Below are 18,295 nucleotides of genomic sequence, written 5' to 3' on the forward strand. Positions count from 1 at the left end.
TTTAATATTGGGGATGCTCAGTATTAGGGTGTGGGGAGAGATCTGCCCTTTTGGAGCCCCCTACCCCTCACTACGTGTCACTACCCCTCCCCTGCCTTCCCACACAAGCAAACTATCTGTACTCCTCTGGTTCCCTCTCCCCTTTCTGGAGCTCTCTGGTCACCATGCTTCCCTGCCACCACAGCTCTCTGGTGCCTTCCTGTCGCTGTACCTCCCCTTAGGCTGCTGACCCGTTGTAGAGAGCCCAGGGAGGCAGTGAGGGCCAGAGCAATGGGGGTGGGTGGGGAGCCCAGGGAGGCAGTGGGGGCAAGGGGCACCAAAATACAAGTTCACCCAGGGCGCTATTTTCCCTAAGGCTGGTCCTACTTCACAGCAAGACTGAGTTGGCATTTTCTATGGTGGTGTAGGTCTGATGGGATAGATCTCATCATTCTACTTCCATCCTTTCAGAACAGTCAGCTAGATGTACAGTATCAATATTGCTGTAGTGCAATGAGCATGTCCTCAGTATGTGGTTCTTGAAGCTGACTTCTGTGGTTAAATGAGGCATGATAATACTCCCATAGTTCTTAAACTCATTCGGTACCAATAGGGCTCAAAAGAATTTCAACTTGTAGCTGACTTTGCCAGTGAGGTATAGCTGTGGTTTTAAAGTAACTCAATAAATTGATGCATTCTCTGGGTGCATTGAGAGCTGTGATAACATACACAGATGGAGCTTCTGTGGCACTAAAGTGTCAGACTATTGTTTTGTCATGCCAGAGTTGGTACAAAGACTTGGGAAAGAGCTCGAACACATTTCATTGCCACAAGAGTGGTCACATTTAGTATTTCTGTATCAGCTAACTGCCCTCTGGTGTCCGTGCCCTGTCATGGCGAGACAGCTCGCATGCTGTAACAATCCCCAGAGTCTGGCTCAGCAAGGACTTTTGCTCCTGGCAGGTTCAACCATGCCGGACTGGTCTGTGGGGGAGGGGCCAGACAAAAGATTAACAACAGCCTTGGGAGAAACTTTGCTGTACTGATGGACAACATTCTGAGGTTGTTTCCATCTTTTTGGAGAAGGGAGTGGAGCGGTCCCTGCTTGAGTGGAAATCAAACAGCAGCAGTCTTATGAGAGCCAGACTGAAAGGGAAACACAGTAATCACCCCGATCCAGTGCTATGCTCCAACAAATGACAGTGATGAAGAAGCAAAGGACAAATTCTACCTTGCACTATAGGCGTAGTTAGAGAGAGTACCACACTACAACCTAACTATCATCATGGGAGACCTGAATGTCAAGGTGAGTAAGGACAACACCAACAACAACAGAGCAATGGGAAGACATGAATGTGGCACCATGAATGAAAATGGAGAGGCTTGTTGATTTCTACAATATTGAACGATCTAGGCATCAGCGGAACCCTATTTCAACATTGTGAAATTCACAAGCTGACATGAGGTTCTCCAAATGGCAGAAATAAGAACCAGATTGACCATACGATGATCAATGGCAAATGACGACACTTGCTGACAGATGTGAAAGTGAGAAGGGGAGCAGATGTTGGCTGCGACCACCACCTTGTGACAGCCTCCATCAAACTAAAACTGAGAAGTGTGGGTCCACCAAACAAGGGACATAGAATATCCTTATGATATTGACCAGCTAAAATCCCCTGAAATACAGAAAGCTTTCGTTCTGCAGTTAAAGAACAGGTTTCAGGAACTTGCAGCCCTTGATGAAGAGGGGGGGAATGCAAATGAGGAGATCAACAAGAAGTGGGACAATCTATAAACAAAGCAGTGAAGCCTGTCTAGGCTACCGGCAGAAGAGAAGAAAGGAGTGGATTACACCCAGCACATGGAACGCCATATAAACCAGACGAGCCCTGAAGAAAAAAGTTTTAGGCACACAATCCCAGAAGCTAAAGGACAAATACCACAAGTAGTAGAGCAAGGCAAACCAGGAGGTTAAATGCCTTGTGAGAGCGGACAAACGACATTATATTGATAATCTGGCAACACAAGCAGAGGATGCAACTGCTCATGTTGAACAAGGAACAGTCTATCAAATGACATGGCTTATCAGTGGCAAACAGGAGACACCAACAAACATTCTCATCAGGGACAAACAAGGCCACTTATTGACATCAGAAAAAGAACAAGAAATGCTCTGGACAGAGCATTTCAAAGAATTGCTGAACAGGGAGCCACCTGTAGAGGAAGCAAACATTCAGGAGGGAGAAGAAGATCTTGATATCAACACAGACACCCCAGCTCCAAAAGAGATCATTCAAGTCATCAAATCCTTAAAAAATGGGAAAGCTCCTGGCAAGGATAACTTGCAGAATTGTTCAAGGTAAAACCTGAGTTATCAGCATCTATACTGGCCCCTCTATTTACATCTGTCTGGGAAAGGGAAAAAGTGCCAGATGAGTGGACCAATGGGGTTATAGTGAAGATACCAAAGAAAGGAACTCAGTGATTGTAATAACTGGCGTGGTATCACACTTTTATCTGTGCCAAGCAAAGGTATTGTATAAGATCATAGTCCAGTGTATATTAGAGGCAGTTGATAGCGTTCTTAGAAAAGAGCAAGCCGGTTTTCGAAAAGGGCCTGGATGCGCAGACCAGATCTTCACTCTACGAAACATAATAGAACAATGCTTAGAATGGCTATGGCAACTCTAGATAAACTTCATAGACTTTGAGAAGGCTTTTGATAGAATTCACAGGACCAGCCTATGGCGCATTCTGCGGGCATATGGAATCCCTCTCTGTATAATCAACATCATCAAAAGCTAATTTTCCAACTTTACATGTAGTGCTGATCACAGTGAGCTCAGTTTTGAAGTCAGAATAGGAGTACATCAGGGGTGCATCATGTCGGCAATCCTCATCAATATTGCCATCGACTGGGTAATGCGGCGTACAAGAGAAGACATATCGAGGCATTAACACCCTTCACCCTTCTCATCCCTTGAAGGCCTGGATTTCGCAGATGATCTCTCTCCTATCACATACCCAACACTGTATACAAGAAAAAACAACTCGACTCAACACATTCATCCAGCAAATTGAAAATCAACCCCACTAAGACATACCATGACCTTTAATATTGGCTTACCATCACCAGTACGGATAGAGGATCATGCTCTCACCAATGTAGGAACATTTACATGCTTGGGCAGTACCATCAGCCAGAACAGTGGAACAAGCCAGGACATCCAGAACAGAATCAGTAAAGCCAGGAACACCTTTAGGAGCTCAAATACAGTCTCTGGAAATCATCAATATACAACACCAAAACCAAACTCAAGATTTATCTGAGCTGTGTACTTTCAACACTACTTTATAGTGCAGAATGCTGGGGAATAAGAAAGTATGACATGTCCAAACTGTCTTCATTCCATACAACCTGCCTCAGAAAAATCCTTATGACGACTGGTGCCCCCCCACTATTGGGGGAGCGGGGGCACCAGCTAAAGGGGAGGATACGTGACCTCCTCATGTCTCTCCACCCTAGCCCAGGGCCCCCATGCTCTCCCTATCCCACATTACCTGTGAGGGGGTTTCTCTGCTCTCGCTGTGCTGGCTCCTCCTCCGACACATTTGGCTGCTCTTCCTGGCAGGTAGAGCCAGGCAGGGAGCGGGGCAGAGCCACTCTTGGCTGCTGCCTGGGAGAATGCCTGGCTGTGGCAGCAGCAGGCTGCCTCCTGCCCAGGCTTAGCTTCCAGGATAGCAGCTGAGCAAATCGGTGCCCCCTCCCCACCCAGCATGCTCAGTCAGCTCCTGTCCCCAGAAGTGGAGCCAGGGGAGGGAGTGGCAGCAGCAGCAGCCCGCTCCATGCCCAGGCTCAGCTTCTGGGACAGGAGCCGACTCTGAGCATGCCAGAAGCTGAGCTGTGGTGGGGGGCAGCCTACTGCTGCCACAGCCAGGTGCTCTCTCCGTCAGCCGAGACACTGTGCTTCACTGGTAGCATCCCAGGAAATGTGACTAAAAGACTCTGGCCCTGCCCCTTCACTTCTGGCTCTGGCCCTGCCCCTTCTTCCCGCCCAGACTTGCTGCTGGGAGGGCACTTGACCTTTCATGACCCTCCTATGAGTCACTTCCGTACAATCTCAAACCAAGACCTATTCACACAGTGCAGCCAAGAAGATATGAGCACCATCATTACGAGGAGGCACTGAAGGTGGATTGGCCATGTGCTTCACATTGAAACTGATTCCATTACCAGAATAGCATTAAAAAGGACACTTGAAGGCAAGCGAAAATGAGGCCATGCAAAAATATGGAGAAGAGCTGTGGAAGCTGAGTTGAAAAAAACTGGGACACAGCTAGGGAGCCATTGAAAGACTTGCCAGAAAACAGACAGGAGTGGAGGAGCTTCGTCACTGCCCTAAACACCAGAGGCGTAATGGGAACATGTTGGTGATAATAAACTAGATCATTTCAAAATGTTTTATCCATTAAATCTCTTAAGATGCTGCTTTCAAAGTGTTCTAGACTCGTGGGAACATGATTCAGTGACTGATCTACAGTTATCTGTTGGTTATACTATAATAGAAATGTTACCCTAAAAATAGATTTACTCTTTTCAAAAAAAAACATTCTTTTAAAACATTACCTGATCTGGTAACTTGACATAATTCTTAAAGTAGACAATGTTTTTACATAGCAGTACAATGTGCCTGAGAAATATGGTCTTGAATAGCCATATATTTTCTTTTTTACAGCTCCTGGTTAGATAATAGTGAAAAAAGTGCAGTAAAGAAGCTGAGAAACAGCTTACCACTTAGGGAAGAACTAAACCGTTTAAAAGATGACCTCACTCATCAGCTACAGCTCTCTGATATCAGGTAATGAAGTACTGAAGATCTAACTTAAAAGTGTCAAAACTAGCATCATTTACAATTTTGTAAGGCCACAGACTAAAAACAAAGTAATACAGTTAAGCTTTAAAAAAGTGTATTCCAGCAAAATGTCTATTTTATATGTAGTCATAAAGGCAGAACTCCACTGAATAAGATTATATTTTCATCAGACTTGTATGGGACTAAAAATTTGCATTTATAAGTCAGGAGATCGTACTACCTAGTAGAATGGTCACCAGTTCAGGAAAACACTTAAGCATGTGGTTCGGTTCTGTTGTAGTCAATAGGACCTAATCATGTGTTTAGATACTTTGCTGGATAAAATTGCTTTCCTGAATTGGGGCTTGAGCTTTCTTATATAACTAACTTAGCTTAAACAACTTAGCTTTTCTTCTGATGCTACATATGGTACTTATTAACAACCTGTGAATACTTAGTAAAGGTATTGTTTCTGATATTTTGGACAACAAGAGTCCACGGAGGGAATATTGTAATAGCTTTAAAAACCAGGCGGGGTTCTGTACTTGGGTTTCTTTACTCCAAAATATTTCTTAGAAAATACAAGTCGTTAATATTTGAGAACAAAAATGCATCTCTTCAGGGTATATTGTGAAAGTTTTGAATTAAATAGCTTTTAGGTTTGTTTAGTGCAGTAACATAGAGTTTAAAGCTAGAAGGGCCCACCAGATCATCTAGTCTGACCTTCTATCTATCACAAGCCGCCACCACCCAACAGCCACACAGTAACCCAGCAACTGAAATTAAACTCAAGTATTTCAGCCCACAGAAGACTAGACTATTATGTGCCACAGGCAGAAAATAGGAGGGACCAAGGTGCACCTATGACAGTGAAATGAATGAGAAATACCCAGATAATCCTTGCAAGTGACTCACACCCACACATTGCAGGGGAAGGTGAAAAACCCCCAAGGTCCTTCCCAACTCCACATATGGCGATCAGTTAGACCCTAAGCATAGGAGCGAGAACCAGCCAGCCAGGCATTTGAGAGAGAAAATGCTTGGTGCCACCTCAGAGTCCTGGTCCTCCCTGTCAAATGGCCCTCTCCAGCCATGGCTGTCCTTGATGCTTCACAGGAGTGATATTAAGAAAACCCGGAATCCACTGGGGGGAAGTAGGGGGTTGGGGAAATATCCCTTCCTGACCCCTGCAGGTGGCTGGCTAAAAACCTGAAGCATGATCTTTTAGGAACATCAGACAAACTGGACTGAGCTGCCCCTTACTGTCACAAGCAACCCCATCATACAATCTCACTCATACATTTGTACAGCTCCCTCTTGAAACTAACTAAGTTGTTTGCCTCCGCAACTCCCAATAGGAGGCTTTTCCACAACCTCGCCCATCTCATGGTTAGGAACTTCCTTCTAATTTCCAGCCTGAATTTGTTCGTGGTCAGTTTATATCCATTTGTTCTTGTGCCAACACTGCTCTTTATCTTAAATAGCTCTTCACCCTCCCTGGTAATTTACTGCCTTAATATATTTTTAGAGAGCAGCCTTCTTTTGCTAGAGTTAACAAGTCAAGCTCTTCCAGTCTCCTCTCATAAGATTAGGCCCTCTATTCCCCTGATCACCCTATTAACTCTTCTCTGCACCTTTTCTGATTTGAATTCATCTTTCTTGAGCGTGGGTGACCAAAATTGTATGCAGTATTCCATATGAGGTCTTATCAGTGCCTTGTACATGGCATTAATATGTCTCTATCTCTACTGGAAATGCCTTGCCTGATGCATTCTTGGATCTCATTTACCTTTTTCACAGCCGCATCGTACTGGTGGCTCATAGTCATCCTGTGATCCAACCCACACACCCAGGTCTCTCTTCTCCTCTGTTGCTTCCAACTGACGAGCTGCTAGCTTGTAGCAAAAATTCTTATTAGCTTTGTCTTACTGAATTTCATCCCATTTCTGTCACTCCAGTCCTCAAGGTAATCCAGATCTTCCTGTAAAATGTTCCAGTCTTCCTCTGTATTGACGATGCCTGCCAACTTAGTATCCTCAGCAGATTTCATTAGCTCACACATACTTTTTTGCCACGGTCATTAATAAAAATATTGAAAAAGATTGTTTCCAAGACCAATCCTTGAGGAAGTCCAATAGTTCACCTTTCAGCACAACCCATGGCCTTCTCCCCATTTAGCCAGTTCCTTATCCATCTTACAGATCTTGTACTGATCCCCATCTTCCCTAATTTAAGTAATAATTTCTCATGTGGTACCATATTAAATGCTTTACTGAAGTCCAGGTATATAAGATCTACTCCATTTCTCTCATCTAAAATAAGAGATTTTCTGAAAGAAGATCACGTTAGTCTGATGTGATCTACTTTTGGTAAATCCATGTTGCATTACGTCCTTTTAGCATTTTATCTCCCATGAACTTGCTCTTTCCTTCACAATTTGTTCTAAAGCCTTGCATACTAGTTACTGACCTGTTATTCTGACTGCCTGGATAACTTCTTTTACCTTTCTTAAATATAGGTCTGACATTAGCTATTTTCCAGTCATATGGGATTAGCCCTGACTTTATTAAAAATCCTTGCTACTGGACTAGCAGTCTCATGTTCCAGTTCTTTCATATTTTGGAATTGAAATTTTCCAGGCCCCTGATCCGAGCACGTTAAGATCTGTTTTTCTTCCATCTCACATGTAGTAATTTCCATTTCTACACAGGCTCTTTCATCAACTATACTGCCTTCATGCACATGTTCCATATGATCATCCTTATTGAAACCCGGCAATGAATTCATTTAGTTTCTGAGTCATATCTAGATTATCTTTAATTTCCTTCCCATCCTCACTGCATAGCAGCCCAATTCCACCCTTCCTTATTCTATTTTTATGTAAACTAAAAAGATTTTAATTTCCTTTGCAAGAGTTAATTCATCTTGATTTTTTACAATTCTAACTATTCTTACATTTTTATAACCTCCAGGTGTAGCTTTCTTTATTGATCAACCCTTTTTTCCATTCCTTACAAACTCTTAATAATCTTTTTGAGGTGGCTATTCATCCAGCTGGTGTGGAGCCTTTCCCTACAAGCTTTTTTCCTTTGCTTGGGATGCAAATTTCAGATAACTTTTGTATAGTTGTGTCATAGGGTGGTCCCCTGAGAGTCATTTCCAGCCTCAGTGACTAACCACAACAACTCCAAGTTGTCTTAAACACCACTGTGCTTTATATTCCTTCAGAAGTTCACAGCCTGGAGCGTTATTTACATACTGCTTACAGACAGTAGCCAGCTTCCTCACTTGCTTCTGGGGAAAGGGTGGAGTATTAGCAGCAGCCCATCCTGTCTACTACTGCTTTCCTTCCAACTCCCTACTCTCCTCCCTAGCACTTCCTTCCTGTCTACTTATATAGTCCCAGCTTCAGGGGTTTCTTCCACCCAATTAGCCCTGAGCTATATCTTTACTCAGTTAATTGGCACGCTGTGCCAACTACCTGTCTTTCAGTCCGGTCCCAATTAATGTATACTGGTGAGGATTTGAGTGACGGGGTGCTGAGTCAACTCATGACTCAAAATGCCCTGCTAGAATTTGATTTTGAAGAAATTCCAAGCCTCCTCCGCATTTAAGTCCTTGAGCTTTTCAGTTGACTTCTTTAACTAATTCCCTTAATTTCCCAAAATCTGCACTTTTGAAATAAAAGGTCATAGTTGACGAGCTGATTTTGATTATCCTTCCATTTAATTTAAACTTAATTAGCTCATGATCGCTCGATTCAAGGTTATTTCCTAAGACTAGCTCTTCTATGAAGTCCTCACTGAATAGTAAAACCAAATCAAAACAAGTTGATAGAATCTTTCTGAACATAGAATGAAATTTGCTTGTTTGTGGTTTTTAATTTTTCTTTCATAGTCCGTTATCAAAATACTGTAATACTATATTGTTAGATTTTATGGAAAGTTCACATTATAATGAAAAAAATTACAAAAAAATACAGCTTCCTGTTCAGAAATTTTTCGAACTGAGAAGTAATTGTATCTTAATGGGAAACTGCTACTTCTGCCTCTTACAGGTCAATACTAACATGGTTGGAGGTTTTAAAAGTAAATAAAGGGCTTGATCCTCAGCCATTTCAAGCTTATGCTTGGGACATTTTAGCAGAGGGTGCAGGCTGTAAGCCACCTCTTTTGAGTCCCCAATCCTGGAGCTATTGAGGGTCAAAGAAGCCTAAAAGTGTAACATGGAGTAGCTCTTAGGCTGATCTGAGTTATGCCTTGCTGTAGTTGTCCCATAAGGGCCCTTGCCTGGTACCATCCCTCTGCGCCCCTGATGCTGAATTGCTACGCTGGCTTTATGCTAACTGAGGATTCTCCTATTCTGTGGTAACAGTCAGTTTTATGTTTGAGGCAGTTTTACATACACTGAAAAGGGACCTGGGCAAGCTGAAGATCTGGCCCATAATTGTAAACTGTGTTAACATAATGTTGAGGGTATAGTGACCAAGAAACCTCAGAGTTTAATCACTATTTGAAACATTATCCTTAACTTGCCTGTTCTGTGTCAGTGTTGAGGGGATCTCAAAATGGTGAATGATTATTTTTTTTTAATCTACACATGCTGTAATACCTGAACAGAAGGTGAATTAAAGTTCATGTATTTTTGTGGTTTTAATATAGGCACATTTTGATAGCAGCAAAAGTTATCCTAATGTCTCAATTAAATATTGTAAATCATAAACATCTGTATGAATCCAGCTATGAAAAGGGCAACAAAAATGATTAGGGGTATGGAACGGTTGCCGTATGAGGAGAGATTAATAAGAATGGGACTTTTCAGCTTGGAAAGGAGACAACTAAGGGGGAATATGATAGAGGTCTATAAAAATCATGACTGGTGTGGAGAAAGTGAATAAGAAAGTGTTATTTACTCCTTCTTATAACACAAGAACTAGGGGCCACTAAATGAAATTAATAGGCAGCAGGCTTTAAACAAACAAAAGGAAGTATTTTTTTTCACACAACGCACAGTCAACCTGTGGAACTCCTTGCCAGAGGATGTTGTGAAGGCCAAGACTATAACAGATTTCAAAAAAGAAGTAGAAAAATTAATGGAGGATAAGTCCATCAATGGCTATTAGCCAGGATGGTCAGGGACGGTGTCCCTAGCCTCTGTTTGCCAGAAGCTGGGAATGGGCGACAGGGAATGGATCACTTGATGATTACCTGTTCTGTTCATTCTCTCTGGGACACCTGGCATCGGCCACTGTTGGAAGACAGGATACTGGGCTAGATAGTCTTTGGTCTGACCCAGTATGGCCGTTCTTATGAATGGATAACTTACTCTGGCTGGACATTCAAAAAAAACAAAGACACTACTTTCTGCACGATATGATGCAGGAAATTTTTTAGAGATGTTTTTCCTCCTTACTTATAGTACATGCACATAAAACTTTCAATTCCAGTACAATAGTTCCCCTAATAGCAAGCCAAATCAACCCATCCAGTATGTGATCTAAATACTGGACTAAACTTTCCAGGATTCAAGGGGGAAAGGAATCTTTCCCCCTTGCTTGGCTGTAAAGCACCTGTATAACTGAGTAATTAAGGGCTAGTTACTAGTAAGTACACCTACTTAACTTTATGCTGTGTGAGTAACCCAACTGAAATCAATGGACATACTCATAGGCGCTGGCTTCCTCCAGGCCCCAGGGGTGCTCAGTCCCCTGCTCCGGCCCTGCCTCCACCCTGCCTCGTCCCACCCAGTTCCGCCCCCTCTGCTGAGTGCGCCTCATCCCTGCTCCTCCCCTCTCCCCTCAAGCGCCTCCTGCATGCCATGAAACAGCTGATCGCATCGGGCAAGAGGCACTTATTGGCGGAGCCACCAGCGGACTGGAGGCGTTGGGGAGGAAGGCTGCCGGAGAGTGCTAAGCACCCACTAACTTTTTTCCAGGGGTACTCTAGCCCTGGAGCACGCATGAAGTTGGCGCCTATATACTCACTGCATAAAGTACATGTGTAAGTCTTTTTAGGAACAGGGCTGAGGCTGCAATAGACTTCACAGTCCTCACCTTTTGTCCTCTTCTAAGAAATCAGAAGGTTTTATGAATAAAACTTTTGTACTGAACTCCCTTCTGTGCATAGAAAAAATACAACGAAAGTATCCAGAGAAGCAAATAGCTGCTTTTTGCATATCCAAGTTATAGTTTTTAGCTTTTTTCAGTTTGTTTTCCCCCATTTCACCTGCACCATCTTCAATATGGCACTCACTGCAAAAGAAATTCTACATTTTCCATTTTAATTACCTTAATTATTGGTGTATATATAAAATTTGAGTAGTGTATGACTCAGATCACTTTATACACATTCCCAGTTGGGTTATTTGCTATTTATTCCTCTCTAGTGACTGATTTTTGTTGCTATGAAATACTGTTTTATTGTAAAGATCTTAGCACACTTTGGGCACTGTCTTTTCATTTAAAAAAAAAATCCTTTTAAAAGACTGAGTGATATATTCTCAAGTAATTTTTCTTTAGGTGGCAAAGAAGCTGGGGTATTGCGCATCGTTGTAGCCAGCTACACAGTCTAGGTCGTTTAGCTCAGCAGAGCCCAGAAGTACTAAGGAACGTTAAAGGTATATTTCCTATTACTTTTCTCTTTTGTTTGTCATGATGTAGTAATCATGTAAAGATAAGCATGAATCTTATGGTGTTCCTCATGAAAGCATAGAACAACCCGCCTGAGTTACTTAATAAATTAGCAGTGATACATAGTTTAAAATTCAAGTTATTTTATTTCAATACTGACGATTGTCTAGTAACTGACTACAATATTAGGATTTAAAAGTACTTGCTTATTTCAGCTTGAAATCTTCATCTTGACTCATTTAAAGACTGTACTTTCAGATATTCAGAAACTCACAATTTAAGGTATTCATACTATCAATCTTACAGTAAATATACATATGTTTATACATGTTTAATAATGACAGGTGAAAAATAGTCACAACATATCAAAGTGATCATAAAATATAATTATAAATATGATTCTTAGCATTTCTTGTTACTGTCACATTATATAGTTGACATTCATTCATATTAGCCATATTAAACACAAATGCTTAATGAATACCTCAAAAGAGGTTTGAGTATTTGAATATCTGAAAGTACACTCCTTGTAAATAAAGCAGCCATAGATGCAGTATATTTGATTTATTTATTTTTTTATTGGCATGCTGATTTGTACACTAAGTGTTAACCCTTGCTTTAGGATCCAGTATTTTTAGTCTTCACACGAGTCAACTCCATGTTTCCAGATACTGAGTTGTACTTTATTTGCCAGAGAAACATTTAGAGGGCACAGACACTTTAGAACAGGACTGGGCAAACTTTTTGGCCCGAGAGCCACATCTGGGTAAAGAAATTGTATGATGGGCCATGAATGCTCACAAAATTGGGGTTGGGGTGCGGGAGGGGGTGAGGGCTGTGGATGGGGGTGTGGGCTCTGGGGTGGGGCCAGAAATCAGGCGTTCAAGGTGTGGGAGGGGGCTCCAGGCTGGGGCAGGTGGGGTGGGGTGAGGGCTCTGGGGTGGGGCTGGGGATGAGGGGTTTGAGGTGTAGGAGGGGGCTCCGGGCTGGGACAGAGGGGTTTGGAGTGTGGGAGGGGGATCAGGGTTGGGACATGGGGTGGGGCTGCAGGCTCTGGGGTGGGGTTGGGGTGTAGGAGGGTGCTCTGAGCTAGGACGGAGAGGGATCAGGGCTGGGGCAAGAGGTTGGGGCATGGGAGGGTGGCTCAGGGGTGCAGGCTCCAGGCGGCACTTACCTCAAGCAGCTCCTGGAAGCAGCTGCATGTCCCCCCTCTGGCTCCTACGCACCGGTGCAGCAAGACAGCTCTGCTTTGTGCTGCCCCATCCACAGGCGCCCCCCCCTGCAGCTCCCATTAGCTGCGGTTCCTGGCCAATGGGAGCTGCGGGGTCACTGTGCGGAGTAGAGCCCCCTGGCTGTCCCAACACGTAGGAGTCGGAGAGGGGACATGCTGCTGCTTCTGGGAGCCGTGCAGAGTGGCCCCTAACCCTGCTCCCCGGCTGGAGTGCTGGAGCGGGGCAAGCCACAGACCCTGCTCCCTGCAGAAGTTCAGGGGCCAAATTAAAATGGCTGACAGGCCAAATCCAGCCCGCAGGCCATAGTTTGTCCACCCCTGCTTTAGAACCTGAGATTTCTATACACAACCCCCTTATTCTTATGGCCCATGTGAACCTGGGCTTAATGCCCCGTCTCTTTGCATTCCTTCAGAGAAGTATACATGTAGGAATCAAGATGTATTGTCATCAGAGCGTCCCAGATCAACTCACAAGGGTAGCGATGGTTGCTCTTCAAGAGGATCCTTCGGGTTAGAAATAGGTGAATCATTGGGAAGTTATTTTCAGTAAAGCAGGGGTGGCCAACCTGAGCCTGAGAAGGAGCCAGAATTTACCAATGTACATTGCCAAAGAGCCACAGTAATACACCAGTAGCCCCCCATCAGCTCCTCCCAGCACCTCCCACCCACCAGAAGCCCCACCGATCAGCGCCTCCCCCTACCTCCATGCACCTCCTGATCAGCTGTTTCGTGGCGTGCAGGAGGCTCTGGGGCGGAGGAGCGAGGGCATGGCAGGCTCAGGGGAAGGTGTGGAAAGGGGTGGAGTGGGGGCAGGGCCTGTGGCAGAGCCAGGGGTTGAGCGTGAGAGCCCCCAGCACATGGGAAAGTTGGAGTCTGTAGCTCTAGCCCCGGAGTCGGTGCCTATACAAGGAGTCACATATTAACTTCTGAAGAGCTGCATGTGGCTCCAGAGCCACAGGTTGGCTACCCCTGCAGTAAAGGATTAGAAGCTCCTTCCTCCATCTCTGGCTCTCCTGACCTAGATGACACTAGACTCAGCTTCTGTCTTACCTCTTGATGAATACAAGTTATTTAAGGTTTATTGGATAGACAAGTGAAAGAACTACATTTGCCTGTTTGCACTATGGAGGAGAAATCCCACAAATAGTTACACAGTCCAGACAAATGACTCTAAGATAGCTTTTTCTGTCAGAGGGACTTCTGGGACTACCTGAGATCTGTGGCTCTCTGCTTCATCCATGCCACCAGTGTCCAAGAAGAATGATAAACTCTAACAGGTGCCCCAGGCAGGACAAAAGTTCACAGATTCATAGATACTAAGGTCAGAAGGAACCATTATGATCATCTATTCTGACCTCCTGCACAACGCAGGCCACAGAATCTCACCCACCCACTCCTGCGAAAAACCTCACCTATGTCTGAGCTATTGAAGACCTCAGATGGTGGTTTAAAGACTTCAAGGAGCAGAGAATCCTCCAGCAAGTGACCCATGCTACAGAGGAAGGCGAAAAAGCTCCAGGGCCTCTTCCAATTTGCCCTGGAGGAAAATTCCTTCCTGACCCCAAATATGGCGATCAGCTAAACCCTGAGCATATGGGCAAGATTCACCAGCCAGATACTACAGAACATTCTTTCCTGGGTAACTCAGATCCCACCCCATCTAACATCCCATCACAGGCCATTAGATCCAGAACCAGATACTGGGTTCACTTATGGTCTCTGCTGCCCTGGAAATGACTAAGTTGGTGTAATAATTATAATCTTTCCTTGGGGACAAGGAGACAAAAAGATGGATCACTAAGTCTCAGAATACCCAGTTACCTGGCCAGTAGGGCTTCTAAGAACTTTTTTTACTTGGGTCAAGTAATCTTCTCTTGTAGATCATATTCCAGAAGACCTACATTCTGAAATCAAATCCCTTGTCCAAGAAGGATTGAGCATCTCTGAACACTTTCAGGTTACCATGTGACTCCTCTAGTACAGCAGCTTGATCTGTGGCAATAACTGTTGGCCAGCACACATGGCATCACACTTAGTCTTTCTCAAGATTCTCAGTTTTGAATAATTATTTGTTCACTTGAGAACTCACTTATTAAATTAAAAGACAGGTGAGATTGTCCCACATTGTTCAACCTTATAAAGAACCTTGGAAAGGTAATGTTTATCAATGAGAAATATCAATATGCTAATATACGATTGTATATATAATTATTCCTTGGACCCTGCAAATTTGGCCTCTGCCCTAGATGAATACTCGGATGATTAACTGTGTCCGCAGTCTCAGCCTTCTCTCCCACCCCCAGGAATAATTACTGTCTTACAGGTAGGTAGAGGTCATTATGAGAATACTTTTATTTCCTTTTATCCCTGTTTTTGAGATGACTCCTTGGGAGTGTTCCTTTCAACTCTGTCTTTCTCATGGAAAACTAATTCCATGTCTGCACGAACACTTCTGAGGGCAAAACATTTGTCACTCAGGGGTGTGAAAAAAGCACACACCCCAAGCGACATAAGTTTTGCCGGTGTAAGCACTCGTGTGCACAGCACTATGTCGGTGAGAGAGAAGGCTGTCAAACAGCACAGAGGGTGTGTAGGATTGTATAAGGATACCTGGGGTCAGATAGCTGGATAAAAGTTCACCAAAGGGTGGCATGTGAGGTCTCTACCGAGAGCCAGTTATCCACTGCTTGTCATAATCCATTGTGAAATGTATGTACATATAATATTTAAGAAGTTATGTATCTGTACTGAAAATTATGCTCTTAAGGTCTTGAACTTAAGGCAGGTCACCAGGAGGTGATGTATTATGGAGATGTTCCTTTCAGGAAGGAGGTAACAGATACCTGTCTCCCTGTCTGGCCATTTGTGTATTGTATGCTTATTTGCATACTGAGCTGGGGGTGCAAATTGAGAGATTGGAAAATCTACAAGAGAGGAAATCTGCAGGAAGAAACTAGCAGCGGGGGGGTGTCCTCTTTATGAATAAAGACAAAGGACTGCTCTGGTATATTTTGGAGTGCAAAATCCTACATCTAGGACGCAAACTGGCAGCATGCATGTCTCATGAAAAAAGGGTCAAAGCCAACCTAGCTGTAAAGCGCTGCAAGGATTTTGGGTGAGCAATACTGTACTAGACATGAGAGTATCTTGTTAATTAAGTCTGGCTCTAGATTGTGTGTTATGATTTTATTTAATATGTAACCTTTGGTTTACAATATTTCTCCTTGTTACTATTTGAATCTCTGTGCTTTAGTTAAACTTGTATTTGATGTCACTGTAAACAAACCTAAACACTGTGAGTTAAGTGGAGTGGTGCTTTGAGGTGCAACTGGTAAGCTGGGATGTACTGTTTCTTTGGAAGCAGCAAATCAGTGAATACTGGAAGCGGCCAGTAGATGGGGGCTGGACACTCCAAGGAGATACTTGGAGGGCTGGAGCATGCCTATCACTAACCTACAGAGTGACAGAGGCCTAGACGGGAGTGCTTATATTGTCAGAGGCTGATGAGGTTGGGGAGCTGATCCATGGCAGGCACAGACAAGGCTTCTTCACTCTAAGGGCAAATGGTAGAGAGGTGCCTCACAACCCTGGGTGCCCCCCAGGAAATGTTATAGTGGTGATCTGGGCAATATTTACCATATGCAGCTTAAAGTTACTTTATTTAATACAAATAATAGTGATCTAATGATTTGTTTCTTGAGTGCATACAGTGTTCTGTGGGTTGTTTAAATATGGTATTGTCCCAATATTGATAGTTGTCCAAAAATAGTCTCTCTATAAGATAAGACTCTAAGTAGTGAAACTACACAAGGGGAGGGAAGGAAAATACTAGGTCAAGTTTCGTGTAGAAAAATCCTTGAATTTAAGCTTTCAGAACGAGAGTTTCCAATTGATGGGAGTAGCAAAAGCTTCTACTTATTTTTGTCTGTGCTGTGAAGATTTACTGTTGGTGAAACGCAATAATATTGTTAAGGCTTACATAGTTGTGGAAAGTGACTAAAAACTGTGTTTCATTATTAGGACACACAGTAGTATTCACGGACTGTTCAGGTATGAGTGCAACAGGCCATGTCATGCTAGGCACAATGGATGTTCACCACCACTGGATCGAAGTAAGAGAATTTCAGATAAAGGATAGTTAATATTTTTCTTAATTTAGTTAATGGCACCTTGTATAAATGACTTATTTTTAAAAGGTTTATAACCAAAACATGAATTCCTACAGGTAACTGGTAAGTAACTTAACGTAATGCATGTACTTATTATGTTCAGCGTAACTTGATACTTGCATTATAAACCGAATCCTTTGCAGTAGATGTTAATAATAACCATAATCTTTATGGTTAGGTTTTTATTGCAGTTTCTGTTAATAAATCAACTTCTGGTCTAATGCTAAGGGTGAACAAAATTGGCTTTTTTCACAACTAGAATGCAACATGATCACACACTGGTGAAATATTTCTTCATCCCTAAAATGTCTCAACGAACCAAAAAAAACCCACTACCAGTGGGAACTCAATGGGAATTTTTTGCTCTTTATTTCAGTGGGAGCTGTGTTGATCACAAATTCTTTTTGCAACATCTACTCAACTACTCTTTTTGTACCCAGCACTCCATCTTGTTCATTAACTAGCCATCTTATACTGAAATAATCCCTTTTTGTGTCTCCTTTATTTACACACTTCCCTAGGTATTTCAAAGTTTGTTGTTGCAAACAGGCTGTGGCAAACTGTATGGCATTTTTTAATAATAATATATAGTTTCCAAAGAACTATAGGGAGTAATCTTTTAACATAATACACAGATACCACCAGGATATCACTCAACAAAATTTCTGAAAATATTTGTCACTTCATTCAAACAGGATTTTCATATATTTCATAGTTCCAGTGAATTTAAATTTAGCAATGTACTATTCAATTATATGAATTGTAGGCATTGAAGAGGAGATTTACATAGGGCATATGCAGAATTATCACTCTTCGCACCAGTGAGTTTAGTTCAGTATTGTCAGGTCTTGGCCCACATAAGTAAGAAGCATTTGGTCACCTGAGAAGTTACTGCTTTTAAAGGACTTGCATAAAAGGAGACAAATGTGGATAAAATTCAAAAAGAAAGAAGGGGAGGTGGGTGAGTGAGTTATCTTGTTTGGAAATGTACAATGTTGCAGTGCAGGACCATAAAATTCCTATCTTACATCCTGCAGTTAACATTGCAGTCAGCTCCTCAACACAAAATTCTATAGCAGATGATTAGTTCCTTGTCTATGTAAGCTCAGTAGAGTGAGAGGTTTCTGTTAACTCTCTTTCCTGTTTTGTTAAGATGAATGATTTATATCTTTGGTAAATTGAGAAATTGGAATTAAATGCAAAATTAATTCAAAAGCACATTGAATAGAAAAAGTTTGAGAGAAGGTGCTTTGAATGTTCACACTTTTTAATAGAAGCTGCATGTTAAGATTCTAAACTACCACCTTGTCTAATTAAAAAGAGAAATTACAACTTCTAATGATTTAGTGTCTTAAATGTATTTTTAAACATTGAGTCGGAAGCTGATGTTTTGAGACTAGTATAGGATAACGTGTGATTTAAAGTCTTTAAG

General features: G+C 42.7%; 1 protein-coding gene across 5 annotated transcripts in view; it reads left to right on the forward strand.

Annotated features, from left to right (window-relative positions):
- TCAIM (T cell activation inhibitor, mitochondrial) overlaps window positions 1-18,295 on the forward strand; it is a 45,927-nt gene that overhangs the window by 19,769 nt on the left and 7,863 nt on the right. For all 5 annotated transcript variants that reach the window (XM_043540877.1, XM_027822506.3, XM_037890366.2 and 2 more), the window contains 3 exons: window positions 4,719-4,841; window positions 11,353-11,450; window positions 16,715-16,806. In XM_043540877.1, coding sequence (XP_043396812.1) covers window positions 4,719-4,841; window positions 11,353-11,450; window positions 16,715-16,806 — 313 coding nt within the window. The remainder of the gene's footprint in view (window positions 1-4,718; window positions 4,842-11,352; window positions 11,451-16,714; window positions 16,807-18,295) is intronic.

The sequence above is a fragment of the Chelonia mydas genome, chromosome 2, assembly GCF_015237465.2.
Source record: "Chelonia mydas isolate rCheMyd1 chromosome 2, rCheMyd1.pri.v2, whole genome shotgun sequence".
NCBI lineage: Eukaryota > Metazoa > Chordata > Testudines > Cheloniidae > Chelonia > Chelonia mydas.